Here is a 27,590-nt window from a genome sequence, read left to right on the forward strand (position 1 = left end):
CAGGGCAAATTTGACGAAGGTTTTTAGACAATTCACTTGTCTGTCGTCTGTACTTGTTTCCCCCGGCTCAGTCTCTCTTCAAACAGTTAGCAAAAAGGCAGGTCAGTCCTAGATGTGAGTCCTCTTCTCCATGACTATATCTAGCCCAGAGCCTGGAAAGTGAAACCAAAGTGGGATGTCTGTGTTGGCCGTTTCCAAACCACCCATGCATTCTTCTTTTTCTTTGTATTTCCTGTTTTTAAAAAGTCTAAGTGATTTTCCTTTTTACGCTAGAGCCATCTATTCAGAGATAGTGTCTAGGAACATGATCCAGCTCATTAGCAGAGCAGTCAGGCTTGGTAAGTACTTTGGAGCCAATGGGCTCTCTGGTTATATGCCTGGCACTGGCAGAAAGACATAGAAAGATGAATAAAATACATCCCTTCTCCTCAAGTAGCTTATAGTCTAGTGAGCACAGCCATTAACAAAGTTGCCAGCACCTAAAATCTGCTGGGAGAACTTCAGCTGTTAAGAATTAAACAGTTTTCCTTCAACACATCGTCTCCTTCTTACAGCTAAGAGCCAGAAAACAGATTGAGCTTAATTTGTTTCTCTTTAAATCTGTCTGAAATTGGAGAGATAAACCAGGGACAAACGGGAGGGTGGTGACAGCAGGCAGGAGGAATTGAACAGGAAAGCATCGGCCCCCTCCCTTCAGGAGATCCCTGTCTAACCCATCTATCTGCTCTGTATTTTTTCCCTAAGCCCAGAATGCTCCTGAAGTTCAAAGATAGAACTAAATGGATGTTTTCTCCCATGACTGATAGCATTTAGCTCGCCCACACCCACACAACCTACACTGATATGATTTAAAAAAAAAAAAAGCACCTGGCATTTACATAGGGCTTCTAGGTCTGCAAAGTACCCACACTTGTCTTCCTGAAGGGTTACTCAGTTACTTGGGCCCCATTTTTAAGTATCTCTAGTATTTGGGCAACTTGGTACTTCCTCAGTTGTCATGACTTACTTAGATGGGAAAGAGTCGTTGACTTTCTGGGAGGCTGTCTCCATAGCTGGCAGTCATCCTGCTGGTGATCTTGGCAGCGACCAGTGTGTAAACTGTCAGAGGGCACTGACTCCTTTGTTTGCATACAGTGTAAATACTCTATCTAGCTTAATACTTACCCACTGTTTGCTCATTCATTTAACTCTATGCCCTTAACTAATAACATCTGTTCCCCTGTCTGCCTTAGATTTAAATTTTACTGTGTTTAGCTCTTCAGATAATGCTACTCACAGGTAGATGCTTTATTTGAGAAGGAGGAGGGAGAAGGAGGAGGAGGAAAACATGAGAAAAGCTGATCCCTTGAATCCAGAGAGATTAAATGTGCCACGTGTGACCCTTCTGTTAGTATCTAAGTGCCTTCTTTCCCTCTTCACAGGATTCTCAGCTATAATTCCCTCCAGTGCATCCCACCACTGGCCTTTGAGGGACTCCGTTCTCTCCGGCTGCTGTAAGTCCTTTTGGCTCTTCTGTTCTCCTCTATGAAAAGCTACTCTGGATGGTCCACCCACTGAAAAAACATGGATCCTCCCACCCATACCCTGGGAAGAAATGAGCCCTTCCCCCTAGACCTCCAGCCCAGCATGGTGTTCATGGTTAGAGGACTGGCCTTGGAGTCAGGAAAATCTGTATTGTTCTGCTTCCAACTCATACAAGCTCTATTATTCTGAGCAAGTCATTTAACTTGTCCATGGCCCTGGCACAGCTGTCCGAATCACAGCTGCCAGGCTCAATCAGTGGAGATAAATGAGAACACTTTGCCAAAAACAACCAAGTTGTATGTGGTCAGAAAGGTGGTGTCTGCATTGACAGGCACATAGGATGCAGATGTGGGTTATTAAGGAAAACTCGATTATGCATCCCTCCTCCCCCCAACCTCAGTGGCACAGATACATGCCTTCTTTTGGGATCTAATATCCTCCTTTCCCTGGGGAAAATAATACTCTAAGTACATCACATTTTAGAAAGAGTTTTCTTCAAAGCATTTTCCTAAAAAACAAAACCAAAAATGGTCAAAACAACATCCCTATGAGGCAGGTAGTGCCGGTATCATCTCTGTTTTATAGGTAAAAAAACCAAAAACCAAAATGAGGCTCAGAGGCGCTAAGTAACTTGCCTAAAGTCACACAGCTATTAAGTGTTGGAGCTACATGAGTAGTAGTGAGGCCCTTCTCTAAGCCATCCCCCTGGTCCGTGACACTATGGCCCACAACGGGACAGCCATGAACTGGTCAGACGTGGTCCTTAGAGCCCCAGACAGGATAGTCTTGTGACTACAGACCGGCAAGTCCCCGCTTGTCAGAAGACTTGAAGCCAGCCCCTTGTAACCATCAGCCTGCTTCTGCGTTTCTGCAAATGGGTGGTGCCTTTCTTCTTGGGAATGATACCAATAGTAGATTGTTGTCTCCTCAGGTCTCTCCATGGCAACGACATCTCCACTCTCCGTGAGGGCATCTTCACTGACGTGACCTCCCTATCTCATCTGTAAGTACCTCACTGCAGATGTTTCCTATCCTGGGTGTCCCTTTTGTTTTGTAAGCAGAGCTTTGGGACAAGGGCAAGAACAATTTAAAAATAAAATGATAATAATAGGCATATTTACACTGTTTGAAGGTTTGCAAGGTGTTTTTCAAGATGTCTCATTTGATCTTCACAACAACTCCCTGAGGTAGGGGCTGTTATTATCCTTGCTTTACAGATGAGGAAACTGAGGCACGCTTGCCCAGGGTCACAGAGTAAGTGTCTGAGACAGGATTTGAACTCTGGTCTCGCTGACTCCAAGTACAGCCAGCATTTTATCCATTCAGCCACTTACCTGCTTATCCACGTTATTCAGTTCAATTCTGCAGGTACATATTGCGTGCATTAAACACTGAGGAAGATACAAAGGCGAGGAAGAAACGGTCCTGCCCTCAAGGAGCTGGCATTTCTTCATTCCAAGGTGTAGTGCTCTGTGAGGAGTCAGCGGTGGAGATACCTGGGGCAGACAGGCTCACTGCTAATTACCAACGTCCCTTTACATCTCTAATTTCCCACAGACCTCTTGTGCTGCCGGGCAGCTTGAAATGGCTCCTTTGGAACACTGAGCGGAGAATGTTTTCTGATGAGGCAGGAAGTCCTATTTCACATGACATATAAGCTTTATGGGACTTAGGAGCCAGCGGGTCACAGGCTGAAAATAGAAATAGCTTCTCGCCTTCCCCCAAATAAAATTCAGATAAATTCACAAACGTGATGAAGAGAAACCAGGATGTTTGGGATACATTCAACTTAATTCAGACGTTTGTGAAGCACCGAAGTTGTACAAGGAATGAGATAGGACCCAAAGGCAGAAGGAGCCAAAGTGCCTGCACTTTTATGGCTTATAATCTAATGGGCCAAGAGAGACGGGGAGCATTTACAAGGGAGTATGTTGTAAAGCAGAGCAGGATATGTGTTAGGTGAGGTTCGGAGAAAGAAATAAGAAGTGGATGTCGAGGAAGATAGAAATTTCTTGGTTCTACAGCCAGAGACAGTGGAAATCCCGCCATTCTACCCCTGCCACACTTGTGCTCTGTGGTCATTGCTCGCTCTATCTGTAAAATAAGAATATAATGTGTATATGTGTATATGTACGCATAATGCTCACATATGTATGCATGTGTATGCACATGCATGGGTGTGTGTGTGTGTATATATATATATGTATATATAGGGCAGCTAGGTGGCTCAGTGGATAGAGGCCTGGAGTCAGGAAATTTTATCTACCTGAGTTCAAATCAGGCCTCAGACACTTACTAGCTGTGTGACTCTGGGCAAGTCACTTAACCCTGTTTACCTCAGTTTCCAAATCTGTAAAATGAGCTGGAGAAGGAAACGGCAAACCACTTTAGCATCTCTGCCAAGAAAACCCCGAATGGGGTCACGAAGAATTGGGCACAACTGAAAAACGGCTGAACAACATAGACATACATACACATATAAACACATATATGTACACACATACACATACCCCTTTAATTCCCATTTTACAGACAGAGAAAACAATGGCTAGAGAGGGTGAGGTGTATTGTGTGTGTATATATGCATACATGCACACACACATACACCTATTTTACAGATAAAGCCATGAATAGAGAAGGTATGTTGTATGTATACATACATACATGTACATATACATTCATTCACATATACCCCTATTTTACAGATAGAGAAAGCCATGACCAGAGAGGGTAAGTGTAAGGTCGGCAGGTACAATTTAGACAGGTCTGGCAGTGTCAAAGGGAAGCTATACAACTGAGCAGTCTTTCAGAATTCTGCCTCTTCTGGGCCAGGCCGCAGCATCTCAGAGAGAAGCTTCAGATTCCGGATTTGAGTTTCTGCAGCTCTAGCCTCCTGGTTCTAAGGACAAAGGTGTCTCTGGATCCTGAGTGGGTGCCCTGCCTCCCAGGTTCCACAGTCATTAGGAATTCTCCCCTGATGTCAGGCTGGGATTCCAAGCCGGTCACATACTTGCTTACCACCACAATTAACTCTCCCGCCTACAAAATGGAGCCTGCCCTCTCAGGCGCTGATTCCCAAAGGCTCTTTGGCTCAGCGCGGACGCCCCCACTGTCCTTCTGGGAAGTAAAAGGGGGCGAGTTCTAGTTGCCATGAGAACTTCTTGCTCTGTCCTTCTTGAATTGGGTCTGTGTTTATGACCTTTTGGAACTGACATAAAAATTAAACAATAGTCGAGGACATTGTGCTTCTGTCCTCAGCTTCCAGTTCAGAGGCTAAGTATTCAATTTTGCATTATGTAAAAAAAAAAAAACAAAAACACAGAGACAAAGACAAACAGGACGTCCTTTTGAGGCCACAGCTTCTGTCTGCAAATTCAAACTCCTTCTTTGGGAGAGTTAGGAAGATGGGTCAGAGACAGAGCCAGTTTAGGAGGAGCAAATTGATAAATATGAACCATACAGATCTGTTCAGACCCCATTCTGGAGCAGGTTCCCAGAATAACCAATCAGCTTCTTGGCTAATTCTGCCCAATCCTGGTCATGGTTTACAGAAATTTCTGTGTCTTGGAGGGACAAGGATGTGTCAAAGAGAAAACAGTTATGTTCCACAGTACTTAAGCTAGCTTTGAGAATAAAGCAATGCCCCTTATATCTAAAGACAAAAAGCAACCAAATAACAAAAAGCAGTGGGCTGAGGGTGTGTGTGTGAGTGTGTAAAAGAGACAGGAAGGAGAGAGACACAGAGAGAAAGGAGAGATAGAAAGAAGAGACAAAGACCAGGAGGGAGAGAGAGACAGAGAGAAAGGAGAGATGCACAGAGAGAGACAGAGAGAGAGAGAGACAGAGACAGAGACAGAGAGATAGAGAGAGAGGCAGAGACAGAGAGAGAGAGAGGGAGAGAAGTAGAAAGAAATTTTATTTGAAGTTCAAAGAGACCCTGGGGATCTGCTAGTCTAATTTCCTTCCACAAGGAAACTTGAGACCAGAAAACTGCCCTACTCAAGGCCACTCAGCAAGTTGGTGATGGAGGAGCAAAGCCTTGGTCCCCTGATTCTGGACGAGGGCTCTTTGCATGATCCGGTTTTGCTCCTTTCCCACTCTCTGCTCAGTTTTCAGAGCGCTTGGTGGTGGGAAGTTCTAATGCATTTGCTGCAGGCAGATGCTTCAGTCCTCCTCTGGGTGAGGAACGTGGGAAGTAATAGAAGGTGGGGAAGGCCAGGAGGGTGAGGGAGTGACTAGAAAGGGGAGTGGGTCAGGCATACACGTTGATCAGGCCCCATCCTAGAAAGATGTGTGTGGGTGTGTGCATGGTCACAAGGGCGCGTCAGTGAGAGACCCAAGAATAAAATGCCTGAAGTGACAGCAGGAGAAGGGACTTGGTGTGGGGCAGTCGCAGGCTCCTGATTCTACACAGGCTTCTTTTAGGACACTGTGTGCAACTACCCTCACTGTGTGCAACTACCCAGATTCTTGCACGGAGTTCCTAAAATCACCTTGGTTCCATTGTGAGGTGCCCAGGATGGTGTTTACTGTTCTCTCCTCTCAGCAGAATATGATCTCTCTGAAGGAAGAGTCTGCCCTGTTTTCTGTCTTTGGATCCCTATGTATGCAAAGGACCTTGCATACAGCTGATGCTTAATAAATGCTTGCTGAATTGAATAAAATTTATTTTCTTCGTTTTGTTTCCCTTCTTGCTATTCACAAAACATGCAATAAGAACGTCATATCTGAAAACAGATAATTACATCTAACAATAACTAGCTGACATAAATATAGCACTTTATGGCTTGCAAAGTGCGCTGCCTCCATTATCTCATTTGAACCTCAGAACAACCCCTGGAGGTAAGAGTTATCTTTATTTCACAGATGAGGAAACTGAGACTGAGAGAGGTTAAGAGACTTGCCCAGAGGCACACAGCTAGGAAGTGTCTGAGGGCAGGATCTGAACTCAGGTCTTCCTGACTCCAAGTTTGGAGCTCTTTCCACTAGATCTCCTTTGGGTTTTTCAAAAGGGAAGATAGAACTTGAGTGGAAATGACTTTGACAAGGTCTCATAAGCCAGCCATTGGATGGAAGTAGAGTCTAGGACTCCCTGTGCCTGATCCAGTGTTCTGGTCAGACCGTGCTGACTTAAATACAAATATTCCATTTTGTAATATTATTTTGGCCTAGTAATTGCCCACTGACAAGGAGAACTTACACACATACACATACATGCACACACGTACACATGCATGCATACATGCACAAACACATGCACACACATGCACATACAACACACATGCACACCCATACACATCATACATACACACATGTACACATGCATCTACACATACAAAATACCTTAAGATTTATTCAGAGCTTTCCTCCCCACACCTCAGTGAAGCAGGGAGCTTAGTAGCTCCCACGACCTCTGACACAGGCACGCTCCTGCAAAAGTAGCAGCTGTCCATTGCAAAGATGCTGCCAACCTTGTGGCCCAGGTTTATGATTGCCAAACACTTCTCTGTCTCCCTTTGTCAACACTTTGGGCAGCTTCAATGTGTGGATGCAGTACTTCAGAGATAGCCCAGCATCCCAGACTTCCCCAGGGTCACACCCCCTCCAAGGGAACATGAACAGAAACCCACAGAGAAAACAACTCAGGAACATAGCCTAGGAAGGCAAGAACAACAGAGGTTAACTGGGTGTTTAAAACCAAGATAAGCGAGATGTCAAGAGAAGTACATGGCTGCCTTTAACAAGATGATGGGAGGACTGGAAATCATGCCATGGATAGTTTGGTTGAAAGAATGGACTGTTTAGCTTAGAGATTTTTTTCAGGGGAGAGGAGAGAGGACATAATATGTATCTTAAAGTATCAGAAGGCCTATGGCAGGGAGAAGAGATTCAACGTGTTCTGCAGGGTCCCAGAAATAGAAATTACAGAAAGGCAAATAGGTTCAAAGAAAGGATACATTTCCTAATAATTAGAGCTATCCAAAAGTCAAATGGACTCTTCAGGAGGTAATGGAGTCCCCCTCACTGGAAGTCCCCTAGTGAAGGCTGGATGACACTTGTCGGACATGTGGTGGAAGTGGGTTCTGTTCAAATATGGCTTGGACTAGCTAGTTTCTTAGGTCACTTCCAACATGGAGATTCTATAACCCCTGCAACCATATTGCTTTGTGGCCAGGAGGTTTTATTTGGGAGGCTGTCCTCCTTCCTTCCTCCCTTCCTCCCTCCCTTCCTTCCTTCCTTCTTTCCTTTCTTCCTTTGCCTCCTTCCTTCCTCCCTTCCTTCCTTCCTTTCTTCCTTTGCCTCCTTCCTTCCTTCCTTCCTTCCTTCCTTCCTTCCTTCCTTCCTTCCTTCCTTCCTTCCTCACTTTCCTTTAGGCAGCCAGGTGGCACTGTAGATAGAGTATTAGATTTGGGAGTCAGGAAGACCCGAGTTCACATCCTGCCTCAGATCCCCAGTCAGCTGTGTAGGCCTGTCTCTTTAATCTTTCAGCCTGTTTCCCCACCTGTAAAGAATCAAATGTAAAAGAAGCTCTGCAACCCTTAGAGAGTTATATAAATGTTGGCTCTTACTATTTCCCTCCCCCACCCCCCATTCCACTCTCCACTTCTTTCCTTACCCCTGACTTGCCCCCCCCATTATTTACCTTTTCCTTGCTGGATGACTTATCTCCACAACCACAATATAATGAGCCAGGTCATAAAACACCAGCATAAAACATCTTTTGTCTCCCAGATCTTATGTGGTGCTTTCAGGTATTTCTGGCCCAGAGAGAGGCTGAGGCATAGTGCCTAAAGCTGCTGCCTTCATACCCCCAATGATAAGTTTCCATGGAGCATCAAAAGGACCCTTTGAAGCAGCAGCGATTGTTGGTGGGAGGTGAACAGAAGGATACTGTTAGCTGACTTCACTATGATTACTTACCTTACTTTTATCTCGGACTGAAAGCAGAATCATAGGCCTCTTAGCAACTGTTCCCCCCAAACTCATTCTTGAAGCTCTTGAGTCATTTCTATTCCACTGACAATCAGGCCAGGGACCAATCTTTTCATGGTGCAACATGTTGAGTTTGGACTCAGAAGACCTGGCCTTGAATCCCAGCCCTGACTTTGGATGAATCCCTGAAGATCTCAGTTTCTTCTGCTATAAAATGAGAGTTTGGGAGCAGGTGACCCTTTCAGGTCAAAATCTTTGAACCTTCTGATCTTTCTAGTTTCAGAATCCTCAAGAGAGGCAATCTGGTGGAGTGGAGAGACCACCACGTTGGTGGTCAAGAGAACTGTGTTCTTATCCAGCTCTGCTAGCTGCTAGAAATGTGCCATAAGAAAAATTACCTCCTGTCTCTGGACCTCAGCTTTATCCATCCATAAAAGAAGAAGGTTGAACTAGAAGATCTCTGAGGTCTCTCCCAACTCAGACATCTGTCTATAGTGCAGAAAGTGGCATTAGGGGTCTTCACAGGATAGGAGTATTCTCTCACCTCCCTCAAAGCCCTTTAATGCCTACAATGTGTGTTGCATATAGTGAATTCTCAATAAGTGCTTGTCAAATTGAACTGATTTCCTTCAGGTGGCTTTTTACCCCCTCGCATATGGATAAACTGAGGTAAAGTTTTGAATAAAACTTCAGTAAATCAGACATTGAAGTGATAGTCCCTCCTAGGGTGGATCGCTTGAAAGAAGGTATTCCTTTCCCAGTGACTGACTTGACTGAAGCCTGTTTCTTCAGGTTATCAAGGTGAGGGTTAGATTGGTAACAGAATATATCCTTGGGAACACAGACACACAGACTATTAGAGCTGGAAGCATCTTCGGATGTCATTTCATACATTTACCTTCATTTTACAGATGAGGAAACTCAGGCCCAGAGATGTTAAGCGCCTTGCCCAAAGTCCACAGCAAATTCATGGAGGAGTTGGAATTAGAACCCAGGTCTCTTGATTCCCAATCTAGTGCCCTGGGCAAGACAGTAACTGTTAGCAGGCTCTCTCCATAGAGCGGCTTGATTAGAACACCAAAGGCTTGACACTATGCTGGCTGATCAGGGCTAGGGGATCTGTGGTGGGTGCTTGGCTTGACTCACTGAAACCTTCCAGATTCTTAGATCTACATTCCTATCGCACACTGGAGGATTTTCCCATCCTCCTAAGGTGGATAGACTCATGGTTCTCTCATGGAAGAGGAACAGACTAACTCCCTTGACTGCAGTCTCAGTAGATTACAGATGCTGTTAGCAGTGGAGTTGAAAAACCTCTCAAGCTTGAAGCACCTTTAGAAATAGCTCCTGATTCCCAGGGCCACTACTGTCCCATTTTGTAGCTATGTATCTAGTGTGGTAACCTCATGCATGAAGGGAAAGGGCTGTATCTTGTAAATCTTTGTCTTCTCCATGGTGCCGAACACAGTGCCATGCATGTAGAAAAGCAGCAGCATATGACCCATTGAGTGCTGGCCTTGAAGTTGAGAAGACCTGGCTTCAGATATGACCTCTGTTCCCTACATAGCATCTTAAGAACAAAAAGACCCCCAAATGAGTGAATTTATAGTCCTTTGAAGAAATGTTAACTTTCTGGAGGGAAGAAAAGCATCTTTAAATATCTTAAGGTGCGCCACAGGGAAGAGGGATTAGAATTGTTTCATTCAGTCCTAGAGGCTGGTACTCAGAGTAACAAGCATAAATTGAAGATAGTGGCAAGCTTGTTCCATGGGAAAAGTCATTTAACTGTTTCATCTATAAAATGGTGATAATAATGCCTGTAGTTCCTACTTGATGAGATTGTTGTGATGTTGACAGGAGATATATTTATAAAGTTCTTTGCGAGCCTTACAATGCCCCATGTCAGGTGGTAGCAGAGGTGGATGGTGCTCAGTTTGCTGAATGAATGAATTACTGTTAATTGCTCAGGAGCCATAATTACCCAACTACAAAAGGGAATGGACTAGACACCACCTAAGTTCTAGTCCCTCTTCTTCCAGATTTGGGTGTTCTTCTCAGTTCTGATACTCTAGGGCTCTAGGATTCTAATGCCAATCTCTCTGCCCTCTTGGTTCCAGGGCCATTGGAGCCAATCCACTTTATTGTAACTGCCACCTTCGCTGGCTCTCCAGTTGGGTCAAAACAGGTTACAAGGAACCTGGCATTGCCCGATGTGCTGGACCCCCTGATATGGAAGGAAAGCTGCTCCTCACGACTCCTGCCAAGAAGTTTGAATGCCAAGGTGAGCTTCTTTCCTTTATCCTCTTTTAGCACCCACTTCTGATCTCCCAAGGCTTCCCTGTTTCTCTAGTCCTTTTCTGTATTGCTGGGGCAACGGTCTAGTCTCCAGGAAATCTGTCTATATGTACCTGCATGTTGCCTCCAAAGGCGACCCCCAGGTTGACTCAGGGGACTTTCCTATCCTGGATGCAGCTGGCACAGATGGAGTTCTTAATTTTTTATCTCCTCATATCACCTTGCCAGAGTGGTTTGCACACAGTAGTGAATAATATGCATGTGTTGAAGTTGAATGATTTGCTCGAGGTCAGTCAGTGGCTAGACTAACACCCAGGTCTCCTGCCTAGTGGTCTAAGGCCGTTTGAACCATGGAAGGGGCTGGAGAATGTTGTAAGAAAAACTTGGCTGTGAAGGATGGGTAGGATCTAGGTATGTTAGAAAGGAAAGGGAAGGGCATTATGGCGGGAGCAGAGCATGGGGCTGGGCACAAGCATGTTCCATAATGAGGACAACTGCCCTGTCCAAGGAACTACCTGGGACAGATGGAAGGATTTGTATGGGGTTTGAACAAAGGCAAATCACCCCCCTGACTGTGGAAAATGAGCCAAGAAGACCTAGAAGCAAGAGATGCTTAATGTGGAGACTGCCAGTCTGAAGTAGTTGTCTTTAGGATATAACTGAACTTCTTTGAGGCATTTTTTCTTGGTCCTTTTGGTCCCTAGATTTCCATCATTAGAAGCTATCATCTCTCTGGGGTCCCAACAGTTCTACCATTAAGTATCCTAGAAGTGGTGGAGAGAACACTAAGCTTGGATCAGGAAGAATTGGTTTGGAATTCTGCCACAGATATATCCTAGCTGTGTGACTCAGGTGGAGTCACTAAACCTCTCTCAGACTCAGTTTCCTCAACTGCCAAATGAGAATTATAATATCTATGTCTCCTTATGTGGTTGTAAAATAAGAAAATGTAAAGTGCTTTGTAAATCTTGGCTGTTATTGTGACTGTTAGCGCTTACAGTTCCCATGGTACCACATTTAGTCCCTGTGATCCCCAAAGCATTTCAGTTAGCTCGCCCATTATGAGTCTGGTCCCACCATTAGTGCCTGTGGTCCCCACAGCACATTAACACGTATGGCTCCCAAGTGTTCACCATTAGCGTGTATAGTCCCTCCGGTCCCAGGCCCATCAGTAGTGCCTGAGGATCCCATGGCTGCATCTATCAGAAAAAAGGTAGGGAGGAGAGAGATTTCAGGTGATGGTTCTATCTCAAAGAGAGAGAGTTCCTTTAGAACCTGGCCCTAAGTAAGAAGGGAATGATAAATTATTGGTATTATTTATTTTTACAAATTTTACCTTAATTCCACTCGATGGCATATTCCTTATAACAATAATTTTTTAAAAATAAAGAAAAGCAGTTGAGCAAAACTAATACATAACAACAGTGTATGCTATGTTCTCTGTTCATGTGCCTCACCTTCATAGAGAAGAGAGGCGGATGCTTTCTCAGATCTCTTTTTCCAGGCCCACTTTGGTTATAATTATACAGTATTCAGTGGGGCTGACTCTGGGGATAAGATCTGGGAAATGGGGTTCAGAGAATGGCAGAGTAATGGTGGAGCTGATAAGGAGCAAGGTCTAGCTCTTCTTACATAGACAGACATTAGCTTCAAAGACTTAAATAACTGTTTCTCACCCCTCTGGTTTGTTTTAAAACCCTTGTATATTTTTCCTGTAGATATTAGCAGGAAAATCTCTCAGAAATAACATCTAAAGAAGGGCTGCATGTTATTTCAGAGATCTGGCAGCTACTGTAGCCTACAGCCTCCTACTGTAGTCAGAAACTTTGAGTAGTAATGGACCAAGTCCAGAAAAGGGGTAATGGTTGTGAAAACAAAACAAAACAACAAACCGAACAAACGGGGAGACAGCAGGCCAAGCCCTGGAGCTTACTGATAGAAGAAAAGTCTGTGTGAGGGGAGGGGAGGCTTCAGGTGGCTCATGGTGGTCCCATGACTCTCCTAGCCGCTGGCCTGCTCATCAATGGACAGCAGAACAGAGCTTCAGGACAGTCGGCCTCCCCAACCACCTTCATTGCTCCAAAGACAGGTTGGCCTCCAGCTTGTATCCTTCCTGGGTGGCTGGATTTCTATGAGGGATGGATGCCCTTTTGGAGTTGTAACTGTTTCCAAAACTGGCACTCTTGCAGAAACACATCTCCAGATGTTAGTCTTTGCAGTTGTTGTTCAGTCGTTTTCAGTTGTGTCTGATTCTTTGTGACCTAATTTGGAGCTTTCTTGGCTAAGATACTGGAATAGTTTGTCATTTCCTTGTCCAGCTCATTTTACAGGTGAGGAAACTGAAGCAAACAGAGTTAAGTGACTTGCTCAGGGTCACTGCACCACCTGGCTTCAGTCAAGATACCAAAGAAGGGCTCTATTCTTACTGAACACATCTGTATTTGGAATATATTATTTTTTTCAGGATGAATGAGTTTGCAAGTCACTGGGTAGGCGTGAGCCAGAGAGAGAGATGGCAGAAGGGAAAGTCTTTTTTCCCTAAAGTGCTTGCAGACTATTTATATGTGCTGTAGGTCAAAAATTCTTTCCTCCATCTGAGACATTAGCTATGATTCTAAGTGACTCTCATTCTTGGGACCCTCCAAGGGACCTTACAAATTCCTTTCCTGGTCTCTCTCATAGGTCCTCCCTCCCTGGCCGTGCAAGCCAAATGTAACCCCTGTCTGTCCAACCCATGTCTGAACCAGGGAACCTGCCAGAATGACCCCCTGGACTCCTATAGATGTTCCTGTCCCAGTGGCTACAAGGTAGGCAGAGATGGGCATCTGGTCTATCTCTCGTAGGGCCCCACCAGGCTGTCACTGCTTACTCCAGGTAGCCTGTGGCAGAGATCTCTTGTGATCCCAGTGTTTGTACTGCAGAACTGGGACTAGGAGGGTGACTGGGGATTGGGTGGGGGAAATTTTCATGGTCCGCAGCCTTTTCAGGCCCCACCTTTCGCTCAAACTGTCTCTTTAGTCTTTCCAGATCCTGTGTCTCCCTGGATTTACTGTCTCCTCCTCCTCCTCCTCCTTCTCCTCCTCCTCCTTTTCTTTCTCCTTCTCTTCCTCCTCCTCCTCCTCTTTCTCCTTCCCCTCCTCTTCCCCAGGGCAGAGACTGTGAAATGTCACTCAACAGTTGCTCCAGTGGCCCCTGTGAAAATGGCGGGACCTGCCACTCCCAAGCAGGAGAGGGAGCCGGGTTCACGTGAGTGCCCAGAGGATCCACTTCCTCCCCAGGACAATCCTAGGCAGATAGCAGCGGGTTAGCCTTGTGGGGAGGAAAGGTAGTTCTCTGATGGGGGTTGGACCAAGTAAGGCCAGGTTCCTGGAAGGACAGATGATCCAAAAGCTGGTTAGATCCAAAAGACCATGGAGGAGCTGAGCATCTAGTCTGCCTATGATGGGTTTTTGAAAAGGGGTGCTAACTAGGACTTGCAGACAAACTTGGAAAAGAGGAAAAATAGGGAGAGGGCTGGGGAATTCTAGCAGAGAACAGACCATCTTCAGGGCAAACATTTATATGTTTATTACTACATGTATTCTCATGCTGGTGTGACACTATACTTGGCAGTGAATGGCATGATTGAGAGAGAGGCAGGTGCCCCTGCACCCAAAATGTGGTATTCCAGAGCAGGATGGCTCTAGCCAAGCTTGTTAAGAGCATCAGGTTCCCTAGAGAACCCAGCATCTAAAGAGCTGTCCGTGAGCAGGTGAGAGTAGGCCAAGTCCAGGCCATGAATGCCTGGCGTGCCTCTGATGTGAGATCCTCATTGGAGCTGGCGGTGGGGAGCCAATAGGAGCAGTGACCTGGGGACCCAGCAGGTTTGAGTTCTGATCCTGGCCACGATATAAACTAGCTGTGTGACCTTGACCAAATTATTTCCCTTTTCTGGATCTCAGTTTCCTTCTCAGAGAAAGTAAAAGGTCACACTAGATGGTTTCTAAGATCCCTTTAAACTCTAAAATCCTAATCCAAAAATTATCTTCTCTTTGATTTGAACACAACTTGCTATCATGGTTATCCCTGATCACCAGGAGCAGGAGGTGTGTAGAAGCCAAATGCCATGTGCCCAGCTGGGGCGTCTCAGTGCTTGCCCCCTCTCCAGCCCTGAGTCCCAAGGCCGTGGGCCTTTCTGGGGGAACATAATTAGTTTCTGAAAATAAATCCCCAGCAGGCAAAGAACAAATGGGCTCTCTGGAAAATGATGTTGAATCAAGAAGCAGAGATGGCCAAACCTGTCTCTTCAAACCCAAATTACCAGATGTAAAAAATAAAATGCTAAACGGCCTCTCTTCCCGTCGCCTTGGAAACCCAGCATCCTTACAATAGGCATAGATTTTCCTTTGGGGTTTGGCAGAGCAGCTCAATCAACGCATTTCCCCTGCCCATCTCTCAGACACAGTAAAAAGGGCTCCCTCCCTAAGGCTCACAGCGGTTTTTGGATCGAGATGCAAAAAAAAGTCAAGGTCGGCTCAGAGCAGTACTAGCCCTGGTGCAGGGGTCAGACTCGGAGTTTAATCTCAAGCATGAACTCCGTGAGAGCCACAAGAATTTGATCAGACTTAATGTGGTACAATCAAAGATCACTAGACCTAAAGTCAAAGTACCCAGGTTCAAATTCTTGGCTCTGCCACTGATGACTTGTGTGGAGTTGGCCAAGTCATTCATTTTTCTGGGCTTTGGTGTTCTCATCTCCAAAACAGGGGTGTTGGAGTGGATGAACTCTAAGTTTCCTTAGACTCACACATTCTGAATAAACATTTGTTGACAGACCTTGGAGAATGAAAGATCTTGGAGAAACCAGATAGTTTGGTAGGCTTCTGGACACTGTGGCATTTCTTGGTGAAGTAGAAACCACCACGGCTTCTTTCCTTCACTCATACTGTAAATAGAGGCAGTGTGTATGTGTGTGGGGGCAGGGAGGGGTGCTGGGGGAGGGTGGACAGAAAAGACAGAAGAACCATAGCTCTGTCCTCTAAGAAATTAGGAAGAATACACACACACACACACACACACACACACACGCGCGCGCGCGCACGCACGCACGCACGCACGCACGCGCACACACACGCACAAACTCATTTAATTCCATTTGGTGGTTGTTAGCAGTATGCATCATAGATCTTCAAGCTGCAAGGAAACTTAAGAGGGCATCTAGTCCAGGCACCTCATTTTATAGATAAGAAAACTGAGGCCCAGAGAGGGGAAGGGAGCTTGTCCAGAATCACCCAGGTCAGAAGTGACAGAAGCCCGAACCAGCCCCAGGCCACCTGACTTCAGTGTCACAGGGTACACAGAGCATGGTCTGGTAGCTTCTGAGCTTTAGTACTGTCCAGGGTTCTGAAACATTAGACCAAGAACAGGAGATAAGACTGTTAGGAAGCAATTCCGGGATCCTTCCCCCATCATAGGAGGACACCTCTGACTCTGAAAGTGGGAAAGACATAGACTTGTTAAGAGTTGGAGAGGACCTTGAGATCATCTTGTCCAATCAAAACAATGAGGCCCGGAGAGGGAATATGACTTGGCCAAAGTCCCACAGTTAGTTAGTGGTACCAGTGGGACTAAGCCTGGGGTCTCCTGACTCCTAGTGCAGATCTTGCTCTGGTGCATCACTGGCAGGATTGGAATTAGCATCCAGAAGGGCGTTCTCGGCTCTGACTGGGAGAACTGCAGCAAGCCCAAAGGAGCAGGAAGCAGGAAGTGAGTCAGAAACTGAGACTTCTTGCTGCCTGGAAACCGACCTGCTTTTCCCTGTCCCTTGCAGGTGTTCCTGCCCAGTGGGGTTTGAGGGGCCAACCTGTGGGGTGAACACAGACAACTGCAGAGATCACGCCTGTGAGAATGGGGGCATCTGTGTGGATGGCGTCAACAACTACACATGCTTATGCCCCTTTCAATACACAGGTGCCACCTTCATGGGAGAGGAAGATTGTGTGTTTGGGTCTGTGAACATTAAGGGGGAAAGATAAAAGAGGAGGCCTTGTTCAGACCCCATTAACTTCTGAGCCCCCCCCCCCCGCCCCCCGCACTCGTTAACCTACAATATAGGAAATAATCAAATCTTAGCAACTGACTAACTCTAGCCTGGGGGTGGGATAGGCCTGGCTCACCAGCTCTCAAAGCCTCTCCTTACCACCCAACAGTAGTAAGGACTGCATGGGGTCTGAAGCTGTGACCTCCAGCAAGTCACATATCCCCTCTGTGCCTGAGTTCTCTTGTCTATAAAATGAAGGGGTTGGATTAGAAGACTTCTGGGGTCCTTTCCAGCTCTATAGCTACAGTCCTATGATCTAGCTTGGGCCAGGGAAGCCCTGGATTAAGAGGGACAGTAAAGTTGGCACCCTGTCTTGTCTCTTTCTCTGTAGGAAGGGCCTGTGAGCAGCTGGTGGACTTCTGTTCTCTGGACTTAAACCCATGTCAACATGGTGCCAAGTGTGTTGGTACCCCTGAGGGGCCCAAGTAAGTGTTTCCCAATCCATGGGTCACCTCCCTTGCCTTAAATGTACCCCCTCCTCTCCTAGGCTACTTGGTTCTGCCTTGGTGTTATTGCCAAGTCCATATGTTACATCAGTTGCTAATCAGGATAACAGACAAGAGTTAACAGAATCATAGAATTTTAGAGTTGGCCTGAGCAGTGAACTAGTCCAACCCATGCCTGAAAAAAAAATTCCCTCTACCATATACCTGCAAATGGCTTTTGCTTATAAAACCACATTTTTGGAGCTGGAGAGCATCTGATGGATGGCACCCAGGATGTTAGAGGGCCTTGAAGTTATGCAATATGAGGACTGGTCAAAGGAACTAGGAATGTTTAATCTGAAGAAGAGTTAGGATGCCCGTGATAGCTGTCTTCAGTTATTTGAAGGTTTATTGTATAAAAGAGGGAGATAATACTTTTTCTGTTGAGGCAGCTGGGTAGTTCGGTAGACAGAGCCTGGAGTCAGGAAGATCTGAGTTCAAATACAGCTGCAAGTCACTTAGTAGCTGCATGACCCTAGGTAAGTCACTTAATCTCTGTCTCTCTCAGTTTCCTCAACTGTAAAATGGGGATCATAATACCGCCTACCTCGCAGGGTTGTTGTGAGGATCAAATGAGATATTTGTAAAATATTTGGCATAGGGCTTGGCACAGAGTAGGCGCTTAATGAGTGCTTATTCCCTCCCCTTCCCTGCTTGACCCCAGAGGGTAGAGACAAGGAAGAAGGAACAAAGAGACACATTTAGATATGATACCTAGACAGTGAAAGTCATCGAAAAATAAAAACAGCTGGGCTGCCTCTGGAGGGAGGGAGTTCTTCAAGCACAAACTTGACGACCACTAATTGGGTTTTTTAGAGGAGATTATTGTTTAGGCATGTGTTGGAGTAGATGGTCACTGTGGTAACTTTCAATTCAGATTCAGTAATACTTTTGCCTTCGTTATTTTGTAGAAAGGGGAGGCCCCAAGGAGGAAGAACTGGGAGTAGTGAGTGGAAATTTTAGGGATTTTAGCTGAGGAAAAAAAAAGTTCCTAACAAGAGGCAGCATGACATGTTGGATAGAGAGATGGGCTTGGAGCCAGGAAGACCTAAGTTCTGGTTCCTTCATCAAGTACTGATTGTGTGACCCTGGGCAAGCCCACCGAGCCTCTGGGGCCCTGGGCCAGTGGTGTGAAACTCAAATAGCAAACTGTAAGTAAGGATCCCCATGGGCTGCATAATGACTTAGTCTTTAAATATAATCTTAACTGTTTTATTGTCTTTTAATTTATATTATTAAATATTTCCCAATTATATTTTTAATCTGGTTCTGTCCGTAGTTTTTGACACCTCTGCTCCAGGTAATTATCTAAGCCTATAAGAACATTCCATTAAAATGTTGCCTCCTTGAGGGCAGGGACCGAGGGATGGGAGGGGGGGATTCTTTGTATCTCTAGCACTTAACTCATTTCCTGACACCTAGTGAGGGCTTCATAGATGATTCTGTTGTGGAGAAGGTACCGACCTACTTTACCAGTGTCAAAGAAATCACAGATCTAGTTCCTATCCTAGAACTCTCTCCAAATGGAACTGAATCATAAATGAAGCTGAAATCCTGTCTCAAATACTAGTTCAGCCTCAGTTTCATCATCTATAAAAAGGGGGATAATGATAGCACTTACCTTACAGCATAAGGATCAAATGAGAGAATATTTGTGAAGCACTTTGCAAACCTTAAAGTGCCATACAAACACCAGTGATGATGATGATGGTGATGGTCTTGGCTTTGGAGCAGTGAGTAAATCTGGAGTTTCCCTTCTGCCTAGATGTGAATGCACTCCAGGCTACGTGGGTGACAACTGCAGCATAAACTACAATGAGTGCACAGACCATCAGTGCCAGAATGGCGCCCGATGTGTAGATGAAGTGAATGGTTACTCTTGCCTTTGTGAAGAAGGATTCAGGTAAGATTCAGGGACCTAGAGGTCAGACCTGCACTCAGACCGTAGGCACCACACTAAGCCTAGTGATTTTCTGGCATCTTTTTGTCTGGGAGTTTCCAGCTTCTTCCCAGTCAACAGCATGAGAACTAGAGAAATTCTTCAGTTCTGTAATTCGCTTCACTTGAGTAAGTGCTCGCTATGGCTGAGACACTGTGCTAGGCACTGGAGATAAGGATGGGTGGGGCACAGTCCCTTCCATCTCTCTTCCATTTAGAATCTGTACAGAACATCCTCATTTCAGGGGTGAGATGAGTGGAATTTTTGGTGAGAATACATGTTCCTGTTTCATATCTCATTGTTTGATAGTGTTTGATATTAGGTGCGGTAAGGAGAACGCTGGGCCTGAAGTCAGGAAGACTTGAGGTCCAATCCAGCCTCAGATACTTACTATATGTGTGACCCTGGGCAAGTCACTTAACGCCGTTTGCCTCAGTTTCCTTAATTGTAAGACGGAGATAATAACAGACCAGCACCAATCTCACAGGGCTGTTATGAGGGTCAAATAGGATAATATTGGTAAAGTGCTTAGCCTAGTGCCCGGCATGATGTAGATACTAAATAAATGCTTCTTCTGTCAACATTTTCCCTTTGTTTACATCCATCAAGAAATCTTGTATGGCCTTAACAAACCTATGGAGGACATCTTGATGAAAGCTTTTAGTCTGTGTCTTGCTCCTCTGTCTCAAATGCTTTTTGTTAGTCAACAAGCAATGAACACAGTAGGAGCTCGAATTTTTTATCTTCTTGTGATTGTGTGGCTGTGTCATGCTCTAAAAAATTATTTTTTAAAATCTGCCTGTGCTCTTCTCACATTTCCATCAAAAATATCCTTGATGTGTGCACAGACTAACCTCAAAAAGACTATATAGAAGGGGCAGCTAGGTGGCACAGTGGATAGAACACCAAGCCCTGGAGTCAGGAGGACCTGAGTTCAAATCTGGCCTCGGATACTTGACACTTACTAGCTGTGTGACCCACGGCAAGTCACTTAACCCCAAACTGCCTTATAAAAAGAACATATAGAGATGAGAAAATAGACAAATTGCGAATGTCTTCTCAGTTGCTTTTTTTTAAAGTAGTATTGTCTGTGTTTTTTTTTCTATTCTTTGGGAGTCTTTTCTGCCTCGAAATATCTTGAAAACTTACGCCTGAGTACCTTTAAAATGATCCCCTTCAGCACAGACTTCTCTATGCTTTCTTGTTCTTCCAGATTCAGTTTCCCCTTTCTGCTTCCTCATATGACACGTTGGGTACTGGGGTATTGGATCCCCAATGGAGCATTTGCACTGTTGATGATGACCTTAGGATTATAAATTGAGAGCTGGCTGGAACTTTAGAGATGAGCTAGTCCAACTTTACAAATTTGCTTTACACTTTACAAATGAGGAAACTGAGGCCCACAGAGATTAAATTCCTTGTCCAAGGTGGGATTTGACCTGTTCCAAAATAGTCCATTCTAGAAATGGTGGAGGTTCTGTTCTGTTTCACCATTTTTTTTTACAATACTTCCATTTTCAAGTGGGAAATTGCATGTATACAAGTAGCATGAAACTCAAGAAATGATGATAAGTTCAAGGACGGGAATAGCAAAAGTCCTGTGAGAAATTTGAAGAGGCATTCCTCCGTTCTTCAAGGCAGCAACGTTCCACACCCTGCCCTCCTTTCTTCCCCACTGGCCTGTGACTTAATTGGAAGTGAGCATCTCTTCCCAGTGCACAGTGGGACCTGGATTAGAGCAGTAAGGATCCCACAGGCACTATGTCAGAGGAAGGATTGCACCAAGGCCTTCTCTGCTCGGAGGCTCTCAGTCTGCTGCGATGAGAGGCCATGCATGTGAGGGCTTCTCCTCATGCTCATTGTTAAGGGAGAAAAATCAACTGTTTGTTCATGACAGAGTGCGTATGGGGTATCTTGTTGCCTTGGTTAGTATTTGATGCATGAAAAGAAACATTTTGTACTCATTAAAAAAACCTGAAGAAGTTGAGCTCACCTTCACCTGGGCTAAGAGTACATTCTGGGGATGGAGGACAGCCTCTGGAAAGGTATGGAGATGGGATGGAATATTGTGTGTGAAGAACAGCAGGGTTAGTCCGTTTGTAAGGATAGTAGAGTGTGTAAAGCAGAGTGATGGAAGAGACTGGCTAGAAAAATCAGTTGGACTCGGGTGGTGAAGGGCTGTAAACAAAAAAGAGGAGTGCATATTTCATCTGAGGGGCAACGGAGGGCCCCAGGAGGGTACTGAGCAGTGACCTGGCCAGATTAAGGATGTAGGAATATCAGTTGGGCAGCAGTGTGAGGAAAGGACCGGAGTCATTCAGCTCTGAAGCCTCAGCTGTCAGCAGAGGAGGACCTCTGCTCCCCATCCCCCACTGCCCACTCCCTTATTCCCATTCTCCTTAAACCTTCCCACCCCCATCCCAGGCACCATGTCCTATTCTCAAACTACCCACCCTTCCCACTGTGCTGCCCAGAACATCTGCTTTCCTCTTCAATCTTTTCCTTGGCTACTCCTTCCAGACATATTTGTCTCTCACTGAGACCTGGCTCCCTCATGATGGTAGTCTCCTTGGCCTTCCTTTCCAGTGCTGGCTACACTTTCACTTATTCTCCCCAACTCATGGGTTAAGGTGCAGGATTTAAGAATGCTTCTCGCCTCCCATTGCCACCTCCAGGCCCTCCCTCTACCCTTGTTACTCAGTAACCTCTCCTCCTTTGAGGTTCACTTAATCTGTATCTACCTCCCAGTCAAAACTGGTAGATCCAGACACCTGCCCCCCTTCTTTTCTCAGTGAATTTAGTCTTTCCTCTTCAATGTCTGCCCTCATACTAGGGGACTTCAACAGACATAATGGTCACTCCCTCAAACACTTTAACCTAATAGTTTTTCAGCTTACTCATTTCACATGACTTTTTCCTCCAGCCCACCTCCACCATTCACAAAGACAGTGACATCCTTGATCTACAAATACATCATTTCTAAGTATATGAACTCTAAAATTCCCTTATCTGATCAAAATGTAATGTCATTCCACCTCTCCCTCTAGCCTTACAACCCCAAAGTCTGTTCTAGGTCCTCACCATGACCTCATATTTCTACCCTTCAGTTCTTTCCCAGGCTATCGCACCTATACTAGCTTCATTCTTCTCCATCCCCACCTTGACTTCTTAGCAAGCAAGTTCAACTGCACACTGTCCTTGTCTCTTGAACAGTACAATACTTACCTGCCAGAGCTTTTGTGAGCTCAAATGAGATAATGTTTATAAAGTGCTTTGTAAGATTGTAAGTGTTTTTTAAATGGAAACTATCATCCCTTCTCTTTTGGGAGCTTATCCCACTGATGGTTATTCTGTTCCTCTCCCCCAGCTCTCCACTTTCATCTTTAATCTCTGCCTATTTAATGTCTCCCTTCTCATCATCCACTAACATGCTTAATTTCTCCTCCATCTCTATTTGACCCTGTCATACACCTCAAGCTAATCGTCTTTTTCCTTCTCCCCATCACGGCCTAGCTCCTAGAAAGACTTGTCTATTTCCTGTCTTTACTTTCTCAATACCCACTAACTCCTCAGCAACTTTGCCATCTGGTTTCTGATTCCACCACTCCAATGAAACTGTTTTCTCAAAGGTTATCAATGATTTCTAAACCTCTAAATCCAATACTCTCTTCTTAAAAAAATTTATTAAGAAATTTTTATTGATGTCATTAGGGCAGTGAGGTGGCACAGTGGGTAGAGTGCTGGCCATGGAGTCAGCAGGTCCTGAGTTCAGATGAGGCCTCAGACACTTACTAGCTGTATGACCCTTGGCAAGTCACTTAACCCTATTCGCCTCAGTTTCCTTATCTGTACAATAAGCTGGTGTACGAAATGGCAAAACCACTCCATTTTCTTTGCCAACAAAACCCAAAACGGAGTCATGGAGTGTAGGGCATGACTAAGCAACAAAACAATTGATGTCTTTTGTCTTTACACCAAATCCTTCCTCATCCCTTTGTGAATCTATCCTTACAACAAAGAAAAACAATTATGCTGAAATATCCAGGATAGAAATCTAATATGACAGTATGTGCAATAGTCTGTCCCAGTAATTACCCTTGGAATCACTGTATATGTCATTCTTTGGTTTTACTTATTTTGTTCTGCATCAGTTTGTACAAATCTCACATTTTTCTGAATTGCTATTCCATTACATATTCAGATGCCAGTTTTTTTTCAGCCACTCCCAATCAATGAGTACCCATTAGGCTTCCCATGTCCTCTTCTCAGTCATCTTCCTTGAATTTCTACAAAGTGTGACATGACTGACAATTCCTCTTTATCCTCCCTTTGGTTCTGGTTTCATGGCTCTCTTCTGGTTCTTCTGTCTGATCATTCCTTTTTCAATCTCTTTTGCTTTAGCATCATCTATGTCCTGTCTCATAACTGTGGGTATCCCTCAAGGTACCACTCTGGACCATCTTCTCCTCTCTCTTTATACTGTGTCCCTTGGTAATGTTATCTGCTCCCATGGATTCAATTACCATTTATGCAGATGACTCCCAAGTCAAAATATGCAGCTCGCTTCTGAGTGCCTCTTCAGCTGCCTCCTGGACAACACTACCTGGATGTGTCTGTGATTTCATTAATGTGGGTACTACCCCCTACGCCTTACTCCCATTAATTTCTGTAAGCTCTCGTAATTCTCCACAAGGGACCCACCCAAAATACTAGATGCTTCCTCTAGGGAGGCACATAGGCTACCCTTTAGTTATGGCTCTCCTTCACTCCATGACTGGCCCATTTTCTTTCTTGGTCGTGCCTCTCTTTGATGATATCCTTTAAGTAACTCCTCCCGTGTAACTACTTGGTACATGTAATAGCCCATCCACACCTATCACACACCTCTCCATTGCCTTTTGGGTGACCAGCAACTTTGGAGACTGTAGTATTTCACGATTTGTGGTCTGACAGTATTTACTGAAGGGCATTGAGGTTTATGATAGATCTTTGTTTCAGGGAGAAGCTTGCTTATTAAAAACATCGTATATTTTACCAAATGCAATATAGCTGGCTCTCCTCCTCCTTTTCATTTGGGCCCAGGCCTATCTCATTATCTAGTTATAATTTATGTTCAAAACAAATCTGTTGAAAGACAGTTTCTATGATTTGTCTATCCTACTGTGTATTGTACTCTTAGACAATAGGCAGTCCTCATCCACTTGGCTTTTCCTGTATAGGTACTTAGTCTGAACTCTTGAGTATATATCTCTAATTTAGGAGGATATGAAATGTTCTGAGGATTGAGGCAATTAGCACAATGTGACCTGCAAACAGGAACATCTGGAAGACCTCACCAACTATAGAAAACCTTGGACTTTCCTTTATGGTGGCTGTAAATGACCTTTGAAAAACTACGTCTCACTGTTCATGCCTCACTTGTTATTAACTGAACAAAATTATCTCTTCTGTTACATCTTTTAAGGACTTTTGTATGATTCTATTATATACATGGGTGACAATCTGCTATAAGAGAAATTTTAAAGTGGAATTTTTTTTACCAAATCAAATGCTTTTTTAAAGAGTCAACAGATGATAAATACAATGGAATCCTATCTTGTCTACAGCACCTTTCGGTCAATGCTCTGACGGGAAGGATGTTTCTACTGTAGAATGATTTGCAAAAGCCTCCCTGCTCTCTTCTCATGCCTTTCACGAGGATGTCTTCACTACATGTGTAAATTATTCCTTTTTAGATTTTGAGGAGCTGGGAAAATAGACATATGGAGAAGTAGTCAGTCATTTGTTCTCAGTTGACTTTTTAGAGTAATAAAATCTCAGATTTTCCCCAAGCACCTTGTATCTTCTCCTCTTTCTGATAGTTTGAAAACCAGTCCCTCACTGCCCTCAAAACTGCGTCAGCTCAAGCACACACCTCCTTTCGACAGTCTGGCTGCTCTTCCCAACTTCATTTTCTTCAGGGCCATTTCTTCTTCCTTGTGCAGTACTCTGGGCCTGTGCTGTTGAGGCCAAATGTGATGGCTTCACTGTCATTGACGGAGTAAAGAATTTGTCATAGAAATCTTGCGGAATCTTTTCCATTATTCTGTCTCTCCCTGCCCTCCCCCTTAAGTACTCTTGAGATAATTTAACTTAATCTCACCAAGCTTTCTGTGAAATTGTTTTGTTTTACTGTTTTATAAGGTGACAATTACTCATTATCTTCCACTGCCCTTCTTCTTTGGATTTTACAAACAAATTTATATTCTGAACCCGTTGCACCCTTAGCTGCCATAACTCTTTCTCTGCTCACGTATCTGTGGCCAGGATGGTTTCTTTTTGGGATTAATTTGCATTAAACTTCCTTAGGAAATTGTAATAGTCTATATGTCTGTTCTTTTGATCAATTTTCCACTTTGCAGTGTAGTTAAACTGGTTAACTTAGACAGTTAAAGTTGCCTTAGCTGAACACCATACCTTCTTATTGTTCCTCTAATTTGTATTGGTTTTGATCTTTACTTTAACAAGTCATTGGTTTGACTGAGCACCAATCGCTGATTTGGAAATGCCTTTCACAATGGTAATGAAATAACCTCCTGTCTATTAAAATCGAAATATTTTCACTTTTTGCAATGTTATTTGGTTCTTACTATGTACCTCCTAACTCTATTCTAGGGAAAAGACATTTATGATATATAGGGAAAAGGCCTTTATAGAATCTACAAGCCTTTGGCCTCTTTTGTTTCTTGCTCCTGGGCCATATTTTCCAACATGTTTTTTGCACTGACTTCACCAAGTATTAAAATATCCATTGGTTTAATTTGGAAGGTCTTCTCAAGTTCTTCATAAATTTCTCTTTTTAAGATGTGGGAACCTAGTCTACAAGTATGTTTTCTTCTTTTCTTGTTCCTTAATTTTTAGTTCTGACTCCTTAAAGGTTCAATGTCAGATCGTTAACTCTGTTGGTATGTATATTTGTTTGTTTCTGTTAATATCTGTTAAGTTTACAATAATTTTTAAACCCAACAAACAACAGAATTAGGAATTCCAAATGACACAAGAGATGTGGCAGTTAATAGAATGAGCTCTGCTGGACAAGGGCTATGTAGGTCCCTAGGGCTGGACATTTACTAAATACTTAATTGAATTTAATTGAAAATAGGGACAGGGCTCAGGTGACTAGTAATGAGCGTATACTGGGAGAAGAGCTACAGGATGAAACTGGATAGGCCTTGTGCCTGAGACATTGGGTCACTGTTTCCGAACTAGTTTTGCTCTTCCCTTCTTTTGTCCCAGTGGGCAACTATGTGAGATGGCCTCCCAGCCCCTAATACCACTGAGCTCCTGTGAGGGAGCCGAATGCCAGAATGGTGCCAACTGTGTGGATCTGGGTAACAGACCTGTATGTCAGTGTCTGCCAGGCTTTGGTGGCCCTGAGTGTGAGAAGCTTCTAAGTGTCAACTTTGTGGACAGAGACACATACCTACAGTTCACTGACTTGCAGAACTGGCCCCGGGCCAACATCACACTACAGGTACAATGAGATGAGGGGCATGGGCATGGGGGAGGAGAGCTGGGGTGATGCATGAAGAAGAAAGCCCTTACCTTAGGAGGGAGTGGTCTTAAGAACTTTGTATTTCTGAGGGTGCTGCTTGGCAAGAGACCCGAGGGTTCCCACTCCTACCTATTTCCCACATGCAGTTGGCACAGGCTTCTTCCCCCCCACCCCACAGGTCGCCACAGCGGAAGACAATGGAATCCTGTTGTACAATGGGGACAATGACCACATTGCCGTAGAGCTGTACCAAGGGCATGTGAGGGTCAGCTATGACCCAGGCAGTTACCCCAGCTCTGCCATCTACAGGTAGCTCCTCCTTTGCCCCAGCTGCTCACCCTTTGGGGCTGGGGTGGGGCATCTGCTACTTGGTCTCCACAATTAGAACTGCTATTCTTAGTAGAGGAGGTAAATCCGTGGAGGCCCATGAGCCAGAGCCCCTGCTTGTTTCCAACCTTCCAGTTCAGGGTCTGCTTCAGAAAGGAGGCTCTGAGGGTCCCTCACCTTGGTGAGGGCTCTGGCTAGAGCATGTGTGGCAAGGGGAAGGCTCAGGAAGCCTCTGCAAGACAGGGACACCCTTGCTATTCCTTCCCAAGAGAGCCCTAAGGAGGGTGGATGAGAAGTCTGTCACTGAGTTACTTTGAAACCCCACTGAATTCTTTTCTTGTGAGGCTATTTGTCTATAAGGTGCTTTGAGATCCTTAGGAGAATGATGATCTATGCTGCTTCCATAGTAGCACCACATCTCTGGAGAAACAGATGCTGATGTTCTCCTGTGGCAAAGATGGTCTGTGACTGAAG

The 27,590-nt window shown here is 44.7% G+C and overlaps 1 protein-coding gene across 1 annotated transcript in view; it reads left to right on the forward strand.

Annotated features, from left to right (window-relative positions):
* SLIT1 (slit guidance ligand 1) overlaps positions 1–26,677 on the forward strand; it is a 234,277-nt gene extending 207,600 nt beyond the window's left edge. The window contains exons 24-33 of the mRNA XM_036736533.1: positions 1,422–1,493; positions 2,456–2,527; positions 10,575–10,738; positions 13,435–13,559; positions 13,901–13,998; positions 16,562–16,701; positions 17,163–17,256; positions 19,082–19,219; positions 26,531–26,625; positions 26,673–26,677. Coding sequence (XP_036592428.1) covers positions 1,422–1,493; positions 2,456–2,527; positions 10,575–10,738; positions 13,435–13,559; positions 13,901–13,998; positions 16,562–16,701; positions 17,163–17,256; positions 19,082–19,219; positions 26,531–26,625; positions 26,673–26,677 — 1,003 coding nt within the window. The remainder of the gene's footprint in view (positions 1–1,421; positions 1,494–2,455; positions 2,528–10,574; positions 10,739–13,434; positions 13,560–13,900; positions 13,999–16,561; positions 16,702–17,162; positions 17,257–19,081; positions 19,220–26,530; positions 26,626–26,672) is intronic.
* The last annotated feature ends 913 nt before the right edge of the window (positions 26,678–27,590 follow it).

Source organism: Trichosurus vulpecula, chromosome 8, assembly GCF_011100635.1.
Source record: "Trichosurus vulpecula isolate mTriVul1 chromosome 8, mTriVul1.pri, whole genome shotgun sequence".
NCBI classification, from domain to species: domain Eukaryota; kingdom Metazoa; phylum Chordata; class Mammalia; order Diprotodontia; family Phalangeridae; genus Trichosurus; species Trichosurus vulpecula.